The sequence below is a fragment of the Leucoraja erinacea genome, chromosome 16, assembly GCF_028641065.1.
Source record: "Leucoraja erinacea ecotype New England chromosome 16, Leri_hhj_1, whole genome shotgun sequence".
NCBI lineage: Eukaryota > Metazoa > Chordata > Chondrichthyes > Rajiformes > Rajidae > Leucoraja > Leucoraja erinaceus.
In genome coordinates this window covers 34,493,543-34,517,943 of record NC_073392.1, presented here as the reverse complement: position 1 = coordinate 34,517,943, position 24,401 = coordinate 34,493,543, and the positions used below count along the sequence as shown (strand labels likewise).

Below are 24,401 nucleotides of genomic sequence, written 5' to 3'. Positions count from 1 at the left end.
GCCACTTATACGCCCAATCCACCTGCCTCTTCACACCTCCCTGAAGCCCTATTATTGTCCACAAGCATCAGACTGGATATTCTGCAGCAGATCTATATATAGATTGCGGCTGTGGCACCTTGGGCATCTTAACCATTGTGAATAGAGGCCAGTGCACCTTTGAATGGAAATATTGTCAAGCATTTGAAGAGATTATTTGCTTCTGTGGGAGAAAGCAGGATTTGTATTAGATCACTTTTTTGTCCACAGCTAGCACTAGCATAATGAGTCAATTGACTACCTGCTGAACCACAACATCTTTATTGGTTCTGTTTAATTCTTGACTAGTTGTAGCTAACACATCCATTATAATTGATTGATACTGTAAGTGAGGAATCATTATCAACAGTTTATGCTAATCTGCACAATTGCAAAACAAAACTAGAGAATTGAAGACTCTTCGCTTCATCAGCTCTAGAAATCCACACGCAAATATATTTATGAAGAGATGGTTTCACTCCAATGTGTAAAACATTCTGGTGTTTACATGGAGTACAAATGAAGTCTAATACATTGCTCTTTCCGATCAGATATTGATGAGTGTGACCTGGAGTCGCCAAGCTGCAAGGCTGGTCATTATTGTGTGAACACAGAAGGCTCCTATGAGTGCAGAGGTCAGTGTTTCTGTCACCTTTTTCTGCTGAATCTTTGTATCAACTGCTCTTTGTACATTTTACTCTGTGGCATACATATATTTCTGCTCGTACAAATATTTATAGAAAATGATTGTCTTAAACTATTTGCTCTCAGTCAAGTACACGTGGCCTTCATATGCAGGTTTAATTTGATCAGTTTTGCTTTATAATCAATGTTCAAGAAGTCGTATGGGCTTTTCTACTCTTAATCCTTTGTGTTCATCAGTGTTGGATGATCTTCAATGACCCTGTGACAACTAGACTAAAAACTAAGTAAATATCCGATGCTTCAGTTATTTACTTGACAATATTTATTGATTTCTGCAATGCAGTGTTTTAGCTTTTGCCGTGTTTTTCCAACTTTAATGAACAGTCTGTGTATATCGAGTTTTTCAGGAGACTGAAATGTAACTTTTGTATCATTGGGGACTCTGGTACGCTACGCTGAATACAGTAATACTTCACATTTAAAAAAATACTTCTTTGGTTCCAATTCCAGGTTGTGACAAAGCATGTTTGACCTGTATGGGAGCTGGACCCAGTAGATGCAAAAAGTGTAATCAAGGTTATCAGATGGATGGTGCAAAGTGTCTGGGTAAGTGCAGCATTGTAATATTTGTTCTGGTCTTTGTGGAAGAATGGTGATTCCAAGGAAAGGTTCCGAGGGTATGTGCTAGGTTGGTAGATTGGATGTCACATCTGGTAAGACTGCTGCCTCTCAGCGCCAGAGACATGGATTCGATCCTGACTTTGAGTGCTGTCTGTGTGGAGTTTGCACGTTTTCCCTGTGATTTTGTGGGTTTCCTCTGGGTGCTGTGTGTAGAATAATGTTAGTGTGATGGACTCGATGGGCCGTAGGGCCTGTATCCCTCAAACTAAAAACAAAATAAATTGCAATGTTTAAAAAACATTTGAACAGGTACTTAGATAGAAAAAGTTTAAAGGGGTGTCGGCCAAATGGCAGCAAATGAAATTAGCTGGTTGGCATGGATGAGTTGGGCCGAAGTGCCTGCTTCCACATTACATAACTCTGACTTTGATTCGAATAGTATTGTGAGGTTGCCTCCACCACACAGACAATGATTTTTTTTTTGTAAGTAAGAGTTATTTTTTTAATCAAACTGAAATAGTTAAGTGGTCTTATAACATAATGATGATAAAATTGCTTCCACTGAAGAGTAACTTGAGACATAACATTACATAATAAAAGAAGGATTTCTTAATGGCAGCTGTTTGGAATGGTAAAACCGTTTTTAAAAGCAAGATTTAAAATAGTTTTGATACGAAGCAGAATAAATTGGGGGGGAAAAGAAATTTAAATATCTGCATGCAGAGCCGAGGATGAGGAGCAAGGATTTCAGAGAGAGGCTCCAGACTGCCTTTTCTGAAGGGAAAGTGCTATCAAATTGTTTTTTTTAGTTTCCTCTACTTTGTACATTGCCTGAAGTTCAGACTGTGCAATGATTGAATGATTCCACCTCAGTTAATTAAAGTCGACCAAAGTTATCCTAGTTGTAGTTGTGTAAAAAGATTGTAACATAAAGGAGGCAATGCCATGATGAACTCTGATTTCTAGCTGGAATGGAAATACAGCATGTGTTCTCAGTTTTAGAAGCTGGAGGAGTAGAGGTGAATAGTTCATTCTCTCAATCTTGCGTTACAGATATTGATGAGTGCGACAGTGAGATACCTGTCTGTAAAGGCGTACACGAAGAGTGTACAAATACAGATGGCAGCTACATCTGTGGATGTGTTGAGGGATACTCTAAACAAGATGGTGTTTGTGCTGAGGACAAGCTGTCAGGTAAGTTTTACCTTTTGATCCAACATCTTGGCACTCTATTGCAAAGTGCATTAGCAGAGATTCCTTTGTAAACCGTTACAAAAAACAGATTTTTTAACTTCGTAGCTCATTACTTCAATGACAGGCTGATGGAAAACTTTCATTGAAACAAATGATGAAATGTACAACGGGTCAATTATTCAAGTGAAAACAAAAGATGCACTTAACCAGCATAGAGTGGAGGACATTCATTCTATATCTGCCCTAAACCTTGGGAAATATGTTGGTGGTGCTGGCATAAAACAGTTGTAATTATTTTTTTTTTCACATTTTCTTTGTACATGATTATTCACAATTTAATCAGATAATACTTTGGTTGAAGTTGAAACAAGAATGATGGGAAAGCTATAAAAAGTTATTTTTATAATCAAGGATATCAAAAGAGCACATTTCGAAAGGGGAATCCATAAGTTGTAAATACAATGATTTGCGACTTTCCGATGTACTGTTGGTATAACAATACTGATGTATTTGTCTTATTATTGCAGTATTCAACTGCATGATCAAGAGAAGCATAAAGCTACAACTTTTTAATGATTAAGACTATTCTGACTTGCTTTCTAACTGCTAAACCTGACTCACTTTTTGTGGCTTTGAATTCCTTCACCATTCTTGCAAGACTGAAAGTTTTTTTGTTTTAAAGTTTTATTATTTCATCTTTTACCTTACCCTTGTATGTACATCCCAATCTGTTTTCTTTCATAATGTTTAAAAGTTTTTTTTATGCCCTTGCTTTGTTGTATTGTCTTTAAATATTCTTCACTGTGGCTGGCTGGCTGCTTAGTCTGTTTGATGATGTTACCGTTGTTAGTTGCCATGGATCCATTAAAAGATGATACCTCCTGGAACTGATGCAAAAATCCATAATGTTTTGGTTGTCTGGTAGTTTATGTTTGAGATCAGTGCGAGTGCTGTCACCTCACTATTGAATACAGAATTCAGTTCCTTCAATTAAGAATAAAATGCCAGTCACTTAGTACCTCCAAGAAGAATTATTGAGATAAAGTAGCTCAGGGCAGCTCAGTGGTGCAGCAGTAGAGTTGCTTCTTTATAGCACCAGAGACCCGGGTTCGATCCTGACTATGGGTGCTCTCTGTGTGGAGTTTCTATATTCTCCCTGTGACTGGGTTTTTTCCAGGTGCTCCGGTTCCACCCACACTCCAAAGAGGTACAGGTTTCCCCTTTTCTGGGGTTACGTCCGTGCCCGGGTGAGATTAGAAAGGGAATACGCCCTGTCCACGGGCACCCTGAGGGAGTTCCGGGACCGCTGGGCTCCGCAGGGTATGAAGTGTATCCTCAATAATGATTGTAACATAGTTGATTGGTAGCATAGTTATAATATGGATATATGTTTGTATTGTATTATGGTGATGGGTTCTGGCTTGTTTTATTGTAGTGTCAATATTAATTTTTAATAATTGAATAAATCTTTTGATGGATTTTTAAATTAGGTACAGGTTTGTAGGTTTTTTGGTTTTGGTTAAAAATATAGAAAATATACTGTGTAGGATAGTGTTAGTATACAGGATGATCGCTGGTCGGTGCGGACTCGGTGGGCCAAAGGGCCTGTTTTCGTTCTGTATCTCGAACGTAAAGCTGAATAAAACAAACAATAGAAAACAATTTAAAGTGACTAATGAAGCCTTTCTCCATTTGTTCAAATAGCTGCCCCTGAAGAAGGTCTCTTTGACAATGTCACTGAAGATGAGATGGTGGTGCTGCAACAAATGTTTTTTGGTGTCATCATCTGTGCGCTGGCAACACTTGCAGCAAAGGGAGATATGGTCTTCACTTCAATCTTCATTGGCGCCATTGCAGCAACTGCGGGATACTGGCTATCGGAGAAGTCAGACCGTCTTGTAGATGGATTTCTTAAAGGAAAATAGTGACTCATTTAATTTAAGAGAAATGAATCAGACAATTATCTGTGGTAATAGTTGACTGAAAGAAAAGTGGCTTGTTACCCGCAGACTGCTTTGGCAGAGCCAGAGATTGGGTATATCAGTTGAAATTAAGAGTTAAAAAAAAAAAAAAATTATAAATTATGAATTCAAATCATTCTATAAATTATGAATTCAACACAAACTGCATGTTTGAAAACCCAAGATTTATGTGCAGAAGGCATGAGTCAGGATGTCCATATCAGAACAACCCTCATGCTTGTACATTTTGGTGAATACAAAGTTCAGATAAGTCATACCACTATGTAACTTTCTTCATAATCCACTAATTTATTGTAAAAAGCTGTTCTAAATTATTGTGAAACACTGTTGCATGGGCTTGATCCATATACTTAGTTATCAGAGGAAAAATATTCTAACACTTTTCAGGTATATCATGCTTTCATCTATAAAATATCTATTCATGTCAGAAAAATCGCCCAAGTTGAGCCAGGTGGACAGTGGCTGAAGTAATGAACTTGTCTGTGTCCAGTTTATACTCCTGGAGTGGCATTGGATTGGTCATTTATCTGGTGCCACTCGATAGGTTTTCTAGTATCTGGCCACTGTATTGAGTCTAGCGTTCTCATTCATACGTTTTTCTTTTTGAAAATTGTCTTAAGTGGGTGAGAATCGAGTACGTAGCCAATGTCAGGCACAAAATGAATATAGGTTTAGTTGAAAATGAAGCACGGCATAGTCTAGCAAAATAATATGTGTTTCTTGGACTTTGAGAGTGGGATGGTTAGAAAATAATTCTAAGTAAATAACCTGTTCTTTTTCATGACCCACTGAAGTGATTTATGTTAAGAATTTTAAGTTTTAGAACCTGTTATTTAAGCAAGAAGAGTTGGGATCGAATGAGCGTTGTATGGTGTATAATAGTTGGGTAATGACTAGCTAGCTAGCAAGCGGTTAAATGTAGAGGGTGAAGTATGAATGGGGCCAGAGTTGTTTTGCAGTTGGAAGAGTTGAAGCCATTACAGCATCTACAATGAGCCAAGTACTGGACTGGAAGCAGATGCCTATATTATTGTGAAGCTGAAGAGAGTTTTCAGAAACAATCTTGATCTTATATAAGTCTGTACTTGCCTTCGAGCAAAGAACACTCTTGCTCTTTCATTTTCATAAATTGGAAAGGGATATGTTATATTCGTGGGTTTAAAACTGAAGTTCCTCAAAGGATCTCTGGGAGCATCTGGTCAAAAAAGCAACCTGCATTCTCATTGTCTCTGAAGCTGTAATAATGGATATTTTATGTCGGATCCATAATCTCTCTGATATCAATCCATCAAATAATACAATGACATAACCACCAAGAAACTGGGACATTTGCCAGCACTGGAAAAGACATTGGTATTTATGACAATGTTATTGATATGAGGTTTGCTAATCTCACTGTTACGTAAGCTTTTCTTTAATCATAAGGAATTTCCTTTGTAATGTGTCCATTGAAACTAAGATTCACAGACCCCAGAAGCTTTGGAATCTGTGGAAAATGTCTAGGCACACTCCTCCATTGTGGAGGACATCACTCAGTGGATATGTACTTTTCAACAGGACAAGTAGATATTAAGACTGATTTGGCTGATTTTTTGTTGTTGTTGTTGTTGCCTATTTCCCCAAGATATGAGTTGCTAAATTAGTAACTCTGCACTCAATGCAAAGCCAATTGGTTGGGTTTGGGACACTTGACTGCAATTCAGTAGCACCCAGAACAATTGCAGGAATGTATGCGTCAGTTCGTGGGGTTGTAACTTGAGGAGGAATAGATTTCAGAGCTTCATATCAATGGAGTGGTGTTTATTACTGCCTTGATAGTCATTTTGAGATAATGTTATATATTTTGTGTTTTCAGTTCCTTTTGCAGAAAATAAGTTATGTTGTAAACAGAAACAAAGTGATGGATGTACAAGATGCCGCAATCAACTGCTGTGAAGAAACAAAACATGAGTTACAATGTTGTGGGTATGTTCTGAGGAAGGGTAAAGAGCTTGTATTTTATGTTCAGCAAAATGCATCAATAACTTGTCATCACTTTGCTGCTATTGTCAACTTTATTCTGTATCTCCAGCATTTTATGTTGTGCTCTCATGCATTGGATTTTTTTTTTCGGGTTTATTTTATATCTGTAATGATGTGATTTGTGTTTGCATAATCTCTTGTTTAATTCCTTTCTGTAATACATCAGATATTTCCATTGTAGTGGTTTGAAGTCTTATTTATTGTTCTTTAACTTGTCTACCTAATTTATTATGCTAAACGGTTGCAAACCAAGTCCCGCTTCAATGGGATACCATTGTTACTCTTGCATTGATAAACTTTGAGGAATTGTGTGCAAAATATTTTTGTTTTAAGTCACATATCAAGTTCTTGTATCTGGGCCCCCTCATTGAAGCTGTGCTACCAAAGTTGTCAACGTTTTAACAAGCGGTTTTCCTTTGTCTTTCAATCAAACAATGCAAGGGGGGTATGGCAGAGTACCAGTTTAAAATAAGTAATTATTGATTTTCCCTGTACTTTAAGAAAGTAGAACTAGTATTTTATTTTGACTTGATCGCAAAGGTTAGCTCCGTGTGTTATCCTTGTTTTTGAAAAAAAAAACAAATGGTTTAGTTAAAAAATTGCACCCAAATTGCAGTTGTTAAAACAGCTGCTAGAAATATCTGCACTGAAATTGCCTTTTGTATCTGCACTGAACTGGTCTTTACCTTTGTTCAATCATGGGGCTAAAATGGGATAAAGCCCTGCCCCTGTCATTCAAGAGTTTGACCGTTACTGTTCATTCTTAAAGTATGCAATTCTTTCTATATGGATCCCAAGAATGGGACACATATCACAAGTCTTTGGACTGCCGGATACAACTCCACTATTTAAGACAAAGGACTTTCAAAAAAGTGCATTAGAAAAGCAAAGTATGGAAATTAAGCCTTGAATACCCAATTATTTTAATTTCTGTTACCTACATAAAGTCATCTTGTGCATTATCTCTTTAAATAGGCGTGTATGTGATTTATGTTAACATTTCTTGCAATGCTCTTGTATATCTAGGTAAGATGATAACCTCATGCGTGTATGTTTCCTGTGCACGCAGGTTAGTTTAATATCAGAGATGTACAATGACATCTTCATTGGAGTATTTGTATACCTAGACATGCCAGAGCGCACGTTAATACAAAGTGGTCTGCATTTATTCATCCTTTATTGTATTTTATGGTTTCAAGCATTTGTAATGTATCCAGATGTTTCATTGGGAGCCTCCAACTCTCACACAATCCAACCTCTGGATGTTTTCCAGTTGTGTTTGAAGTCGACTGATCAATATTAGTTAATAATGGAGATAAATGGGGTTGGAAATTATGTTTCTGAGGTATTCCAAATATGCCTTTTTAATAATTGGGTGAGCCCAAATGAAATGGCATGTTGCAAAATATGGGAACCGGGTAAAATCTCAAAATCTGGAACTGCTAGCACTGAAATTCTATTTAAAAATAAAATCAACATTTTGTGCTTATATATCCTTGAGACTGTGGTGCTTTTTATTGTTTGTTTGAAAAAAACCTCCTTGTGACACAGTTAGGACAGGAGCAGATTGAAACAAGGCTACATACAGTTTGGGCAGCTGTGCTGATGATGCGATGCATAGATTGTAATACAGTGGATTAAATAGAAGTAAATAACTGAATAACAAAGTATTGTCACTGTACCCTCGTCCATTATCTTGAGAAGACCTTGACAGACATTGCATTAATGTGGAAGTCGGACAACTGCCATTAACATTGTCAGTCAATTGTTTAAGAAAGAAAGTCTGAAGAAGGGTCTTGACCCGAAACGCCACCTATTCCTTCGCTCCTTAGATGCTGCCTCACCCGCTGAGTTTCTCCAGCATTTTTCACTCTCTTGTCAGTCAATTGGGTGATTTGAAAATGCTGGCCCGTGCTTCCTTGATGTAATTTCTTTCCTTTCTCAAATGCATTTTGTATAGCTGAGAGGGCAATTGCCTTTTGTAGTAAGGAGTTTTGATTGTTTCATTTTGGAAAGTAATCCATTACACACCCTCTGACGATACTACAAACCTTTATGTTTTAATCAAAAAAACATAGTTCTCAGTTGTGCTTGTATTCTTATAAATTTTCATTCAGCCCCAAACGCTTCAAATAAAAAAATTGTGTGCAATAAAAACAATTTGCATTGCCATTTGCAGCTGAGCTAATATTGTCCCCTCGAGGCAAGCTCCAGGTAAGGAGAAGCATTCAGCTCAGCTGTGTGATTTGAATACTAAACCAAGCGAAGAGAGTGGCGGTAAATTTGCAGATGGTGAAAATACAAGCCTTTTAATTTGTATATGAAATCCTATTTTGTTTTCTGAACATAGCTGCGTTCAACATATTGCTGTCTGGAAATTGGATTGTTGCAAACAGAATGCTGCACTATGCATCCAATTTTACCTGGATCTGTTTGTGCTAATCTAGATGAAATCTTGCCAATTCAAAAGTTTTGCCCAATCTACATGGACCTCCTCATGGACAATCAAATGTTCATGGGCTCAAATGTACCACGCTATCATTGTTAAGGCATGTGACGTTAGTAGGATCATAAAGGGCAACTTTTTCACACGGGATGGCTGTATGGAAGGAGCTGCCAGGGAAAGTAGTGTGAGGTAGATACAATAACAACATTCAAAAGACATTCGAAGTACATGGATAGAAACGGTTTGGAGGGATATAGGCCACACATGGGCAAATGGAACTAGCCTAGACAGGGCACCTAGACAACCATGTGCAGGTTGGTCCAAAGGGCCTGTTTCTATGCTTTTTAGTTATCTCTCAGTACTCCATGGTCAGCAAGGCAGTCCTGAACTACAATCAATGTTGTAGGAAACTTAGCAGCCAGTTTGTCTATAACAAGATTCCACAAACAGCCAAAAAAGTCTGTGTCGCTGGAGAACATGGATAGGTGACGTTTTGGGTCGGGTCCCTCCTTCAGACTGATTTGGGGGGGTAAGAAAGCTGGAAAGGAGGAGGGGCAAATCGAAGCCTAGCGAGTTACATGGGGGGGGGGGGGGGGGGGGGGGCAGATGGTTGGACAAGTCCAGAGATGGTGCCTGACAATTCTCATCTGCAAAATAGTGCCATGGGCTCATTAACCTCCACCAGATGTTGCCTGTTTAGTGCCCTGTCCCTAATAATGTAGCCCCCTCCCTCAGAATGCACTGGTCTTTGGGTCTTTGTGTTTAACTCTCTGAATTAAGAAATTAACATGGAACAAACGTAATAGTTTCACCCTAACATCGAATGGGTGACGCTTCGGGGCGAGCAGTCTGAAGAAGGGTCTTGCCCTGAAACATCACCATTCCTTCTCTCCAGATATGCTGCCTGTCCAGCTGAGTTACTCCAGCATTTTGTCTCTATTTTCGTTGCTGGAATGCTTTTTTTTTAAATCTCTCAATTATCTGGTATGGCAACAGAACTCTAATTGGTCTTGGGACCGGTGAAGTTGTATAGGGGGAGTTGAGCAATCCATTGTCTGCTCCTTTCTACCTAAAAAACAGCTATTGGCTTTATCCCACAGCAGGCGAGCCTACTGAAATAGCCTGTGTCAATCTGTGAGACAAATGTCTTTCAGGCAAAGTTTTGAGGCACAATGTGCCCTTATGGCTGTATCTCCAAGAGAAGAGGAGATGGAATTGAGGGAAAAGTTTGGCGCTGAATGAAAATATTGCAAAACATTAATTGAGAAACGACTTTATTAAGAAAGCAAAACAGCCTTGTGTACATAAAGGTAAATAGTCTGAACATTCCAATTCTATTTTAGTGTTCCACTCCAGTTGATGGGATTGTACTGCAGCAGTTCACGCTCCCTGAGAGAATCCATGGATTTTGCTAACCTTTTCTCCTTCCACTGAATTTCCATCAGCTGAGAGGAATAAACAAAAAAGACACTAAGTTTATACAGTATTGCCAAGAATTTCTAAGTAAAAGTGCTTCACAGTTAATTTACAAGTAGTTTACTTAATTTACACAGTGTTTTAGAAGTAGTCATGGTGGTGATGTGGGGGGGTGGGATATATTCCACAAAGCTCGAACAGTATAATGACTGGAATCACTTTCAGTAATTTTAGCTTATCTCTTCCCAGCTGTTATTACAACTGAAACATCCTATTGCCAACTAGAGAGCAGTCTTGACCTACCATCTACCTCATTGGAGACCCTCGGACTATATTTAATTCTGCTTTACTGGATTTTGTCTTGCACTAAACGTTATGCCCTTATCCTGTATCAGCACACTGTGGCCATCTTGGTTGTAATCATGTACTGTCTTTCTGCTGACTGGATAGCACACAACAAGAAAGCTTTTCTCTGTACCTCGGTACACAAGACGATAAGCTAAACTAAATCTAAGAGATTATTAACATCCATCTGACTGAGGATAGAGACTTCAGTTGAAGTTGCATCAGAAAGACGAGGTGAAATGTATTTAATTTATGCTGTTGGTTTGGAAACGCGTTCCCGGTGAGATTCTATTCATGGGTCTGTGTCTGGACTACTTTACAAATGGAATATGCTTGGAGTTGCATTTTGTTATAGTACCTGCCTCAACTACCTCTCCTGGCACCACTGTGTGGAAAAAGTTGCCCCCTCAAGTTGCTATTAAATCTTTCCTCTCTCACCTTAAGTTTCAGTTTAGTTTATTGTCACATGGTACAGTGAAAAGCTTTTGTTGTGTGCTATCCAGTCAACAGAAAGATAAATCGTGATTACAATCGAGACAATTACAGTATAGATATATGATAAGGGAATAACGGTTAGTGCAAGGTAAAGCCAGCAAAGTCAGATCAAGGTTCGTCCGATGGTCATCAATGAGGTAGATAGTAGTTCAGGACCACTCTCTAGTTGTGGAAGGATGATTCAGTTGCCTGATAACAGCTGGGAAGAAACTGCCACTGAATCTAGAAGTGTGCGTTTTCACTCTTCTACTACACCTTTTGCCTGATGGGAGAGGGGAGAAGAGGGAGTGGACAGGGTGCAACTCGTCCTTGATTATGCTGCTGCCCTTGCCGAGGCCTAAGCCTGTGCCCTCTGGTTCTTTATTAAGCGCTGAAAGGCAGCAACTCTACCGCTGCGCCACCGTGCCAACTCTGATTCTGTACAACTCTGTAATATCATCCTACAGTCCCTGCCTCCCAAAATGCTCCTTACCACTCAGTCCCTCTGGTCCTGGCAACGTCTTTGTACATTTTTTCTCCACTCGTTCCGGCCTAATGCCATTTTTTTCTCTAGTAGCGTGACCAAAACGGAACACAATACTCCAGGTGTGGCCCCTCTTGTACAACTGCAACTTAACGTCCCAATTTCTGTACACATTACCTTTACTAATGAAAGCCAGTGTGCCAGAAGTCACATTCACAACCCTGTCCACTTATGACACTGCTTTCATGGAACTATGTACTTGTACTCCTTAGTCTCTCTGTCCTGCAACATTCCCTAGGCCCCTACCATTTACTGTGAAAATGTTTACCCTGGTTAGACGTCCCAATCTGCAACGTCACACTTATCTGAATTAAACTCCATTTGCTTTCCCTCAGCACACTTACCCAGCTGATTATGATCCACTGTAATTCTTGATAACCTACTTCACTGATGATGATGCCAGCTATTTTTGTATCATCTGCAAAATTGTTAACCATGCCTTAAACATTCTCATCTATTCCTTGAAAGAGATGATAAACACAGCGGGCCCGGCACTGATCCCTGAAGCACATCATCAATCACAGGCCTTGAGTCTAAACACAACCTTCCACAATCATCCTCTGCATCTTGCCATCAATCCAATTAAGTATCAAAAGCTATTTGTGTACAGTTACAAAATAACCATGTTATTGCATCCACCAACAACATTCAGTTTCTCCATTTGCTATTGTAATGTGGCAATAATCCATAACTTTAATAAAATGCTGGATCACAGCTAATCAAAGGCATTTTCTGCATCAAAGGCAAGACTGGCATCTTAACTATCTAGAAGGATAAAAAGCAGTAGTTGGTAGACACTAGCACCTCCTATTTGTGCGCACTCTAACTGGGAAATATGTTGGGATTTTATCATTATCACTGGGTCAAAATCCTGGAAATCTCAACCAGAGCATCCATGCATTGAGTCCATTATGCAGCTTAGTTTAGTTTATTGTCATGTGTACCCAGGTACAATGAAAAGCTTTTGTTTCAGAAGAAAGACCATACATGATACAATCAAGACATTTACAGTGCATAGATACATGATAAGAGAATAACATTTGGTGCAAGGTAAAACCAGCAAACTCCGAGCAAGGAATAGTCTGAGGGTCACCAATGAGGTAGATAGTAGTTCAGCAAACTGTAGCACTTCAAGAAGACAGGTTGCTACTAGTTTTACAAGGACAAGGACATATGGAAAAGAAACCATCCACATTACAATTTTTTAAATAGTTTCTCCCCCTATATTAGTAGCTTAAATACCAAATATGGTTGACATCTAATTTAACTCGAGTTGGTTTAGCGTCCAGTTATGTCATTGATGTTTGAAGATACGGTTCACAGGCAAAACTTTATAAACTGTCTCACCTTCTTGTTTTCATCGCGAAAGGCTTGAAGAAAACGAGAGCGCGCGCTTTGCTTTTCGAGGTCTTTAAGAATTGCCTGCCTTTCCGCCTCGCGTGCTTCCTCTCCCTCTTTGGCGCGCTTGAACAAGGCGTAGCGCTGTGCCTCCCACTGTTGGCTCATCTGCCATTTTAGCAGCTGCCTGATCTCGCGCCTTCAACACGTAATTTTGGGAAAGAGACTTCATTAGCTCATCGGCAACGTCTGTTTCATGACAGAATATTACAGACCTCTCACTTGCCAACGCATCCACCCAGAAGGAAAAAGAAGTTTCAAGGTCACATTTAACTTGTCTTATCTGCTATTTTGGAGAGTGAACCCTTTCGATAATGAGACTATCTAGTCTTTCCTAGAAATGGAGAATCACACATCAAAGAAACAGGCTCTTTGGCCCATCATATCCATGCTCACCTTCACACACACACGAATGCCATTCTTTATTCTCCCTGCATTCCCATCAGTTCCCCCACGAGTCTAACATTCACCTGCCAGAGAAGGGTGACGTGTGGGTGGAAACCAGAGCACCCAGAAGAAGCCCAGAAAGGGTCGCAGGGAAAACATGCAAACTCCACACAGATAGCACGAGAGGTCAGGATTAAACCCATGTTGTGGGGATCTGCGAGGTAACGGGTTTATAGGACTCACCACGGTGCTAACCCTTTATCCCAGGAATGAGTGGGTTAACCTATGATGAGCATTTCTCGGCACTGGGCCTGGACTCGCTGGAGTTTAGAAGAATGAGTGGAACCTATTTGAAACATACAGAATAGTGAAATGCTTGGATAGAGTGGATGTGGAGAGGTTATTTCCACTAGTGGGAGAGTCCAGCACTAGTGGTCACAGCCTAGAATTAAAGGACATTCTTTTAGGAAGGAGATGAGGAGGAATTTCTTTAGTCAGAGGGTGGTGAATCTATGGAATTCTTTGTCACAGAAGGCTGTGAAGGCAAAGTCAGTGAATACTTTTAAGGCAGCGATAGATAGATTATTGATTAGTATAGGTGTCAGAGGTTATGGGGCGAAGGCAAGAGAATGGGATAAGGAGGGAGAGATAGATCAGCCATGATTGAATGGCAGATTAGACTTGATGGACTGAATGGCCTAATTCTACTATTCCTTAAGACCTTATGACCTTTCTTTGAAAGCACGTGATAGAAACAATATAGATTCCCTCCTTTTATGTAAGATAAACAAATTTGAGCATATTTCAAATGCTTTGGTGTCTGTACTGAAACATCTACAAATTAGAGTAACCAAGCAGGAATTAGTATAATTATTGTTGCTTTAGTTAATCTTTAGTTTAGAGATACAACGCAAAATCAGGCCCTTCAACTCACCGAGTCCCTGCACATTAACATTACTTAACACACACTAGGGACAATTTACACTTATACTAAGCCTACAAACCTACAAACCTGTACGTTTTTGGCGCATGGGAGGAAACTGAATATCTCGGAGAAAACCCACATACAAACTCCATACAGACAGCACCCAGATTCGGGATCGAACCCGGGTCTCTGGCGCTGCAAGTGCTGTGAGGCAGCAACTCTACCGCTGAGTCACCCCTTTGTGAGGAAACATTGCAGAAAATATGTGTAAAATGGGACGAGAGAACTCTTACGTTTTGTGATGGTTGAGGGACGTGCTGGATAATGAGGTCCCCACCCTCAGCTTCGGGTAACATTGTGTGAATGTTTACGACCATCTGAATGGGGAGACGAGGCTCCAGTGGAGCAGAGCTGCCATATTCCAGTGAGCAAACCCAGATGATCCATTTCAGTCCTTGGACAGTTGCTGACCACACATTCTGACACAAAACTCAGAATACTACCACTAGGCCAAGGTAACGCTACTTGTCTGATGAAGGCCCCGACCCAAAATGTTACTTTAGACTTTAGAGATACAGTGCGGAAACAGGCCCTTCACCCCACCAAGTCCGCGCTGACCAATGATCACCCCGTACTACCCTACACACTAGGGACAATTTACAATTTTACCGAAGCCAATTAACCTGCAAACCTGTACGGCTTTGGAGTCAATGAATCACCTGCGCATGTTCTCTGGGGATGCTGCCTGACCTGCTGAGTTACTTCGGCACTTTGTGTTTCTTTGTAACATTACTTGATCTGGGATATCAGGAATGAGGACATACCGAGGATTCAGCCAAGCCATGCATTATAAACCTACAGTATGTAACATGGATATTCACCAGATTTCACTGGCAACAAGCCAGCTCTTCCAGGTGCTTGTTGGTGCATTCGTTCCAGTTGTGTGTGTACTGCAACAAGGAAATATGGTAGATGCTAAAGCTCATCTGCCATGGCACCTCATTGCAGGACCATCCATGATATATTGAGCTAGGAGTGGCCTCAGCTTTACACTAGGCATGGTTGATAAACCTTGCTCAACACCACTCATCAAATGGGATCACTGACCTTCAGTGTTAAGGTAAGGTTCCTCTTATTTTAATGGCACGGTGCCTTAGCGGCACAGCTGTTGCCTTACACCACCAGAAACCCGGGTTCAATCCTGACCGCAGATATTTGCATGCATGTTCCCCCCGTAACCTGCTTCGGTTTCCTCCCACACTCCAAAGACATACAGGTTTGTAAGCTAAGAGGGAACTGCAGATGCTGGAGAATCGAAGGTTACACAAAAAAGTGGGAGAAACTCAGCGGGTGCAGCAGCATCTATGGAGCTCACAAAAAAGCTGGAGAAACTCAGCTCTCCATAGATGCTGCTGCACCCGCTGAGTTTCTCCAGCTTTTTTGTGTAACCCAGGTTTGTAAGCTAATTGGCTTGGTATAATTGTAAATTGTGCCTAGCATGTGCTGGATAGTGTTAGTGTAATGGGGGTTGCTGGTTGGTGCCGACTCGGTGGCAGTGGGCCTTGTTTCCGCACTGTATCTCTAAACTCAACTAAACTAAATAAGTTGAACTCGGGTTTTAAATTAGATTCTTTCTTCATTACTTTGATTGTTTATTACTGTCTCTGATGATGTGAGACATTTAGAAGCAGTGGCCTCACACAGTATGAGCTGCTGGAAATCTTTCATGATGGTCTGTGGATGGGATCAGAGTCCCCACCATTGAGTAACAAGTCACAAACTATTCCACTCCATTAAAGCTGCAGCAGTGAGGGTGACCGGATCTGTGAGGTTTTGCTGGACATGAAGAACATCTGGGGACAAGGTAAGTGGGACTTGCAAGAATTACACATAAATGAGGTGCGGGCCCAAGGCGACTGGCCCATCACCTCACCCAGAAACATCTTGCAAGCTGCTTTTTCTGCTCTTACCTATACTCCTCCTTCTCAGCCACGGAACCGTAAAACGGACGCTGCCAGCCCTGGTGATACCTACAAGGCAACAACACATTGATCACCTTCAAGTTGGAACTGTAATGTTGCAGAAAATCAGATGTACATGTTAAATCAACCATGGTTCATCAATACTATAGAAGAGCTTTCTACAAGCAAACGTGCACAAATTATAATGGGATATAGGTTCCATTAAGTTAAAACGATGACCATCTTCAAGTTCTTCAAGAAATGCTACTATTTATAAACAAGGGTAAATTGTGTCAAATTCAATAAAATGGAACAAATCTCTACTGTCCTACTATGGCGGGAACCTGGCTTACTCTTTCATGATAGACGCAAAGTGCCGGAGTAACTCAGCGGGTCAGGCAGGCAGCATCTCTGGGGAGAAAGGGTGGGTGATATTTTGGGTTGGGACCTTTCTAATCAGTTTAAAGAAGGGTCCCTACCCGAAACGTCACACATCCGTTTTCTCCAGCGATGCTGCCTGAGTTACTCCAGCACTTTGTGTCTATCTTTGGTATAAACCAACACCTGCAGTTCCTTGTTTCTACATATACTTTCCTGAGATCCCTTTCACCCCGAATGCGAGCATCCAGTCAAATCAGTTCACTCGATGCATCGTTTAGAAGAAGCTGAAAATATTCTGAAGCTGAACAAAGCAAATGTTCCAATATATTCGATCAAAAATCAGCGAATTATACTGGAGAAAATTAAAAAAAAACACAGATGAAGTAATAAACAGAAAACTCTGAAAAAATACTCAGCAGGTCAGTGATGATTTGAATTTATTTTAGTTTAGAGACACAGCACGGAAACAAGCCCTTCAGCCCACCAGGTCCGCGCCGATCAGCAAACCCCATACACTAGCTCTATCCTACACACACACTAGGAACAATTTCCAATACTTTTGGAAATTTCCAATTTCCAAAGCCAATTCAACTACAAACCTGTACACCTTTCGAATGTGGGAGGAAACCGGAGCACCCGGAGCAAACCACGTGGTCACGGAGAGAGTGTACAAAATCCATACAGACAACACCCGTAGTCTGGATCAAACTCGGGTCTCTAGCACTGTAAGGCAGCAACAATACTGCCACTGTGCTAGCCCCCAAATTGTAATGTTTGGAGAGAAACAGAACTATAGTTTGAGACACAAACAACTGCAGATGCTGGAATCTTAAGCAAAACATGAAGTGTTGGAATTACTCAGTTGGTCAGGCAGCATCTCTGGAGAACATGGATGGCCGATATTTTGGGTAGGGACCCTACTTTATTATTTATTGGAAATCTTTCATCACATAACCTTTGGATGAAGTGTCATTGGCCTGAAATATGACCTTTGTTTCTCTCTCCAAAATGCTGCCAAACTCACTGTGTATCACGTTTAAGAAGGAACTGCAGATGCTGGAAAATCTTCTACCTTCACTGAGTATCACACTTTGTTAGAACGCTAGAGATATGTGTGCAGAACCAGCCAATATGATCCAGTACAACATGACATTGTAAAGGCTGTGTGATTCCTAACACATAAGCTTTATTACAAAATATAGGATAGATTTAACCTCACCAACTATCACCTAATCACCTGAGTTGGATAAAAAAGAGATAAAGAAGCCTCTGAAGATAGACACAAAATGCTGGAGTTATTGCCCCTGTCCCACTTAGGAAACCTGAGAGACTTTGGAAACCTCTGGAGACTTTGCGCCCCACCCAAGGTTTCCGTGGGGTTCCCGGAGGTTTTTGTCAGTCTCCCTACCTGCTTCCACTACCTGCAACCTCACGGCAACCACCTGCAACCTCCGGGAACTGCACGGAAACCTTGGGTGGGGCGCAAAGTCTCCAGAGGTTTCCGTATAGGTTTCCTAACTGGGACAGGGGCATTATTCAGCATAACAGGCAGCATCTCTGGATGGAAGGAATGGGTGACATTTCAGGTTGAGACCCTTCTTCAGACCTAAAGACCAGAAGAAGGGTCTCGAACCGAAACGTCACCAATTCTTTCTATCCAGAGATGCTGCTTGTCCTGTTGAGTTACTCCAATATTTTGAGTCTATCTTCAGTGTAATGCAGCATCTGCTGTTCTTTCCTACACATTAAGAAAGTATCTATCGGCCTTGTATCAATCATCACCACAATCATGGAAGTCGTCTGTGGTGGGCTGACTTCATCAACAGTAGCACACTAATGCTATAGACAAGGCAGTCTGAAGAAGTTAGGCCAGAGACTGCTGACTCTTTCCCTCAAGCCTCAGCACAAGTGACACAGCCATGACTCCTCCTGTGTGTCACAACTGACCCAAAGTGTGCAGAAACAGTGCAAAATCTCTCAATGCAGCCTGTTGGGATCCGGGTGGATGCTGGAAAAGACACAAGTGGGTTTAAGCCAGTGTGTGTCCTGGCGTAGCCAGAGGAATATTGACCACTCTCATGGTGGGCAAAACTGTAACACATTCACAATCTTTAATACTACCTCCAACATTGGCACTGAAGGTAATGTCCAAGTCTGTGACCATTGAATATAAATTTACCCAGAGGATGTGCTGTAAAAACCTATTAAACGCGGCACGGTGGCACAGCGGTAGAATTGCTGCCTTACAGAGCCAGAGACCCCAGTTCAATCCTGACTACGGGTGCTGTCTGTATGGAATTTGCACATTTGCCTTGTGATCACGTGGGTTTTCTCTGGGTGCTCCAGTTTCCACTAACACCCCAAAGACATACAGGTCCAAAGGTTAATTGGCTTCTGTAAATTGTCCCACAAGTGTAGGATAGAACTAGTGTAGGGGTGATCATTGGTCGGCATGGACACGGTGGGCCGAAGGGCCTGTTTCCATGCTGTATCTCTAAACTTGCTCTTTGATAGACACACAGAAACTTTCACAAAGACAAGAGTAGCAACATCATGGGAACATCATCACCGCTTCAAGTCAAAGAGCAACTTGAACTGTAAATATCCAAACCACCTCCAAACCACCGGGTGGCGCCGTCAGCGATGGCAGCCTCGTGACCAGTCTGTCTGTCTTTTCGTCTTTTTTTTGTTATTTTTAGTGCGTTTTAAAAGTTTGTGTTAATGTTCTTTGGTTTATTTTATGTGGGGGGTTAAGCTGGTAGTCAGGAGAAACTTTTTTCAATCTCTTACCTTGCTGGAGATGCGATTGGTTTCCGGTTCGGCACGGACTTGTAGGGCCGAGATGGCCTGTTTCCGTGCTGTAATTGTTATATGGTTATATGGATCGTATCTCCGGTCACTCTGCGGCCTAACATCATGGAGCTGGTGGCCTTGCTCGAGACTGACTTTGAGCCCCACCGCCGGGTCGTGGACTTGCCATCGGAGCCGATCCCTTGCCTGGGATCAACGCTCCAAACGCGGCCTGTGGATTTCACCATCAAGGAGCTCGCAGTTTCAAGTAGAGACCGATGTCGGGAAGCTCCAAACGACACAGAAGGTTTTGACCAGCCCCGGCCCGAGGTCAGATCGGCCGGCGCGGGGGAGCTGAGACCCCCCCGGTGTGGGAGCTTGATCGCCCCGAAGCGGAAGGCCCGACTGCCGGCTACGGGAGCCAAGATCGTCCCGTCAACGGAAGGCTCGAGGCCCCCGACCACGGGAGAGCAAAGAAGGGAAGAGATTGAATTTTATTTTCACCTTCCATCACAGTGAGGAATGTGGAGGAGTCACTGTGGTGGATGTTTATGTTAAAATGTATTTTGTGTGTCTTGTTGCTTTTTATTGGTATGACTGTATGGCAAATCAAATTCCTCGTATGTTGCAAAACACACTTGGCTAATAAAGTATGATTATGATTTTTATGATTATGAAATATAAATCATGCTTGATTCAGATCCTGGACTCACCGACCAAATACCATTGTGGAAGCTCCACAACAGTTCATCAGCAACATGGAAAGGTAGAAATATCACACCTCACAAAGAGTCCATTCAATCCAGTGAGTCCATACTAGCTTTTCATAGGAAAATCCCAGCACTCTAAGTGTTACAATGGGAGATGGGTATACGGAACGAGCTGTCAGAGGAAGCAGTTGAAGCAGGTACTATAACAACATCTAAAAAGCATTTGGTCAGGTACATGGACAGGAAAGGTTTAGAGGGATAGGAACCAAACAGGGGCAAATGGTTCTAGCTTAGATGGGGCATCGTGGTCAGTATGGACAAGTTGGGCTAAAGGCCCTGTTTCCATGTTGTAAGACTCTATAGCTCATCAAGTTCTTAAAATGTTTTAAACTTGCTGCCTATGGAGAAACTTTAGCTTCATTTTGTTTAGTTTAGTTTAGTTTACTGTCACGTGTACCAAGGTACAGTGAAAAGCTTTTGTTGCATGCTAACCAGTCAGCGGAAAGACAATACACGATTACAATCCAGCCATTCACAGTGTACATGATAAAGGGAATAATGTGAATAACGTTTAGTGCAAGATAAAGTCCAGTAAAGTCCGATCAAAGATAGTCTGAGGGTGTCCAATGAGGTAGATAGTAGCTCAGCAGTCTGGTTGTGGTAGGATGGTTCAGTTGCCTGATAACAGCTGGGAAGAAACTGTCCCTGAATGTGGAGGTGTGCGTTTTTACACTTCTACACCTTTTGCCCGATGGGAGAGGGGAGAAGAGAGAGTGGCCAGGGTGCAACTTGTCCTTGATTATGCTGCTGGCCTTGCCGAGTCAGGGAGAGGTGTGAACAGAGTCAATGGAAGGGAAGTTGGTTTAGTGTGACGGTCTGGGCTCTGTCCACAATTCTCTGCAATTTCTTGCGGTCTTTTGATGGAGCTGTTCCCAAACCATGTGGTGATGCATCCCGATAAAATACTAACCTCCATATGCAGCTCACCGCTTGGAGGAGCGGGAATCTCACCAACCAAATCAGAATGTCAAAAGACTAAACTATAGAAAAAATTCAACACTGCAAATCTAGCTAATTTCTTGACATAACTGCAGGATAAGTAAAGCACCTCTAGAGGGCACCTCTGCCCATATAAAGAGTCTACTTAACGTTGATCTTCTCTTTATTGTTTTACGCAGTCAGTACTATAAGAAAACACTTGGGTCTTCACATGATATAATATTCTTTGCATTTCTTTCAATTTTGCCTGTAATTTCTTCAGCCTGACATATCAATCAGAATGTATCCTTAATGTCCAAGTCTTAATTCTTATGTGTTTTTCACATTCAATTGCAATGTGCAAATCATTAACAAAATTATACGCCCTTGTAGTTTTAATAGTGTGTTTGTACTTACCATAAATAGGCATCAGAAACGTATTTCAAATATAAAGGTTATTGCTCAGCTGTTTGCCCTGACAGTACAAACCACCAAGGTAGCACATTTAAATCTGTATCTAGGCTACCAAATGTTGTTTTAGTTTAGTTTATTAATGTGTAGTGTACCAAGGTGCAGTGAAAAGCTTTTTTGTTCCATGGTATCCAGTCAGCAAAAAGCCTATACATGATTACAATCGAGCAGTCCACATTGTACAGATACAGGATAAAGGGTATAACGTTTATAACAAGCAAGAGAAAGTTTGAAGGTCTCCAATGAGGTAGATGGGAGATCAGGACTACTCTCTGGTTGGTGAGTGGGTGGTTCAGTTGCCTGATAATAGCCGGGAGGTGAAAGTCCTTTTCAAACTGCTGTACCTCTTGCCTGATGGAAGAGGGGAGAAGAGGGAGTGATGGGGGTGAGACTGGTCCTTGATTATGCTGGTGGCCTTGCCGAGGCAGCGTGAAGTGTAGAGGAGTCGATGGAAGGGGAACAGGTCGGCGTGATGCACTAGGCCGCATCCACAACTCCCTGAAAATTCTTGGCTCTTGCGGGAATAAGACTAAATGTGACGGAGACCATTTTTCTTGATAAACTGAGGTTGAAGGGCAAATGAATGATACTGGGACAGCTGAAGATAGTAAGTATAATTGGCCAGATCGAAAATATAATGGTTAACTGCTAGTAACTTTTGATTTATCGCACTTGGCAATAAACCAAGGCATAAATCTGTGACGTTGTTTACCTTGTGGCAAAATGTTGGCAAACTCTGCATCTTTTCTGCCATTGGGAATGCAGAGTTGTAATGATGCTGCATTAGAGAATTATATCATATCAGAGCATGCTCTGAGTAACTCTCCAACCAAACTTGGGCAGGATTAGTCACAATCATAGATTCATGCAGCACAGAATGAGGCCCTAGGCCCACCTCGCCCTTGCCAACCAGGATGCCCATCTCACATAGTCCCATTTGTCTGCATATGGCCCCTATCCCACCAACCCTTTCCTATCCATGTACCTGTCCAAATGTCTTTTCATGTTGTTATTTATTGGAGGCAAAAGCCTCTGTTTCCTATTCATGCACGGTATTATTATGCCCTGTGACTATCTCCTTCCAGTGGCCCTCTTCCTCTTGTCAGTCACGTGGGAACTGTGTACTGTTAATGAAGGCATAGCTTTAAAAACTAGAAATGGGAATACACAGAATTATTGCCCCCCCCCCCAAAAAAAAATCAATTTCAACAACAGTCTTACCAAGTAGCACCTGCCCGGTAATAATCTGCTTCTTGGGGGTTTCTAAACCTCATCCTAGCCTTCGCCCAAACATGAAGCTTGACAGAGTAGATCGATTGGGTAGTCAAAAGATGGATTGGATTTGGGTCCCAAGTCTTGAGCTGCCCGAGTCTATCGAATTTAGCACTGATGTAGAGACACACAACAGAATGGAGATATGCTCAGTATGAAGATGGGATTTCATCTCAGTAAGGAATGGAATGGAGTACTTTATTGTCACATGCGACAAGGCACAGTGGAATTCTTTGCTGCGTACCCAAGATATTTGTCCAAATGTCTTTTCATGTTGTTATTGATTGGAGTAGAGTGTGCTGGCAAAAGCCTCTGTTTCCTATACTATTAAAGGTATACAATTAGCCGCCACATAAAGGGCGCTGACAAATTTACAAAGTACCCCTCCGCTCCGAGTCTTCCATTGTTCTCCCCCCCCCCCCCCCCCCCCCCCCCCCCCCCCCCCCACCCCCTCCTTCCCCCCCCCCTCCCAGCCCCCCCCCCCCCCCATGCCAGGTCCTCCAGTGTTCATTGTTGTTCTCCCCTCCCTCACGGCAGCCCCTCCTGCCCTAGTCACTTCTACTAATACTACCAAGCAAGGAATGGGATGAGGTCGGTATCTTGGTCATGAGAATGCAGATGCATTACCTACCGACTGCACGTGGCCAGTGGTTGCTTGGTGTGTTGTGTGACTAGTGCCAGGGTTTGAAGAAATGGAAGTTAGTTTGTCATTAGGTTTACTTTGCCACACATGTCCCATGCAGGAAAGTTCTTTGTTAAACAGTGCTGGAAGCTAATAAAAGATCATGTTGACAGTTGACATTCTAAACCTCTTTTCACAGCAACTGTAACCAAGCAACATACTGTATGTAGCCTGGAGATTCATTAAATGATGTTACATATCGTCTCAAGTTAAAGACATTGCAACAGAACCTCAGAATTGTCCTGGCAAATAGTTGATTCCTCTCGTTTCAAATATGGTGGGTGTCATTTTCTTTTACAAGCAATAACACTTTTCAATGTTGCTCATGCAATTTACTGCCTTTTCATTTAACTCTTCTCAATGATCCAGTAACCCCAATAAGTTTAAGTCTGCTCAGTATTTCATAATTCCAGTCATTAAACACAGGCAATGACAGTTCTGAATGCTTTTCAGATTTCTCTATGTGAAAGATGCCACACCAAAACAATTTGCTGCTGATAGTTTAACAAGACTATTCACTATAATCCCATGCTTAAAACAAAACTCTGGCAATGAAATTCCACTGGAGCTGTGCCATTGTCATTCCTCAAACTTTCTTCATTAAGTTACAAGGAATGGCATTTATCTTACAAAACCACAGGCGGGCAGGAAGTGGTCCCTAAACCAGCAGTCTTGTGCCGCAAATGGACACAGAGTGCTGGAGTAACTCAGCGGGTCAGGCACCATCTCTAGAGTAAAA

The 24,401-nt window shown here is 41.6% G+C and overlaps 2 protein-coding genes across 3 annotated transcripts in view; one reads left to right on the top strand and one right to left on the bottom strand.

Moving 5' to 3' along the window:
- The window catches only part of LOC129704789 (protein disulfide isomerase Creld1-like), a 31,589-nt gene extending 23,616 nt beyond the window's left edge, over positions 1-7,973 (top strand). For both annotated transcript variants that reach the window (XM_055648135.1, XM_055648136.1), the window contains exons 8-11: positions 570-653; positions 1,174-1,269; positions 2,338-2,478; positions 4,183-7,973. In XM_055648135.1, coding sequence (XP_055504110.1) covers positions 570-653; positions 1,174-1,269; positions 2,338-2,478; positions 4,183-4,403 — 542 coding nt within the window. In that variant the 3' untranslated portion in view covers positions 4,404-7,973. The remainder of the gene's footprint in view (positions 1-569; positions 654-1,173; positions 1,270-2,337; positions 2,479-4,182) is intronic.
- Positions 7,974-9,762: 1,789 nt separating this feature from the next.
- The window catches only part of LOC129704788 (uncharacterized), a 29,104-nt gene continuing 14,465 nt past the window's right edge, over positions 9,763-24,401 (bottom strand). The window contains exons 4-6 of the mRNA XM_055648134.1: positions 16,388-16,447; positions 13,055-13,244; positions 9,763-10,373 (exon numbers count right to left, since the gene is read on the bottom strand). Of these exons, the coding sequence (XP_055504109.1) occupies positions 10,263-10,373; positions 13,055-13,244; positions 16,388-16,447 (361 nt within the window). The 3' untranslated portion in view covers positions 9,763-10,262. The remainder of the gene's footprint in view (positions 10,374-13,054; positions 13,245-16,387; positions 16,448-24,401) is intronic.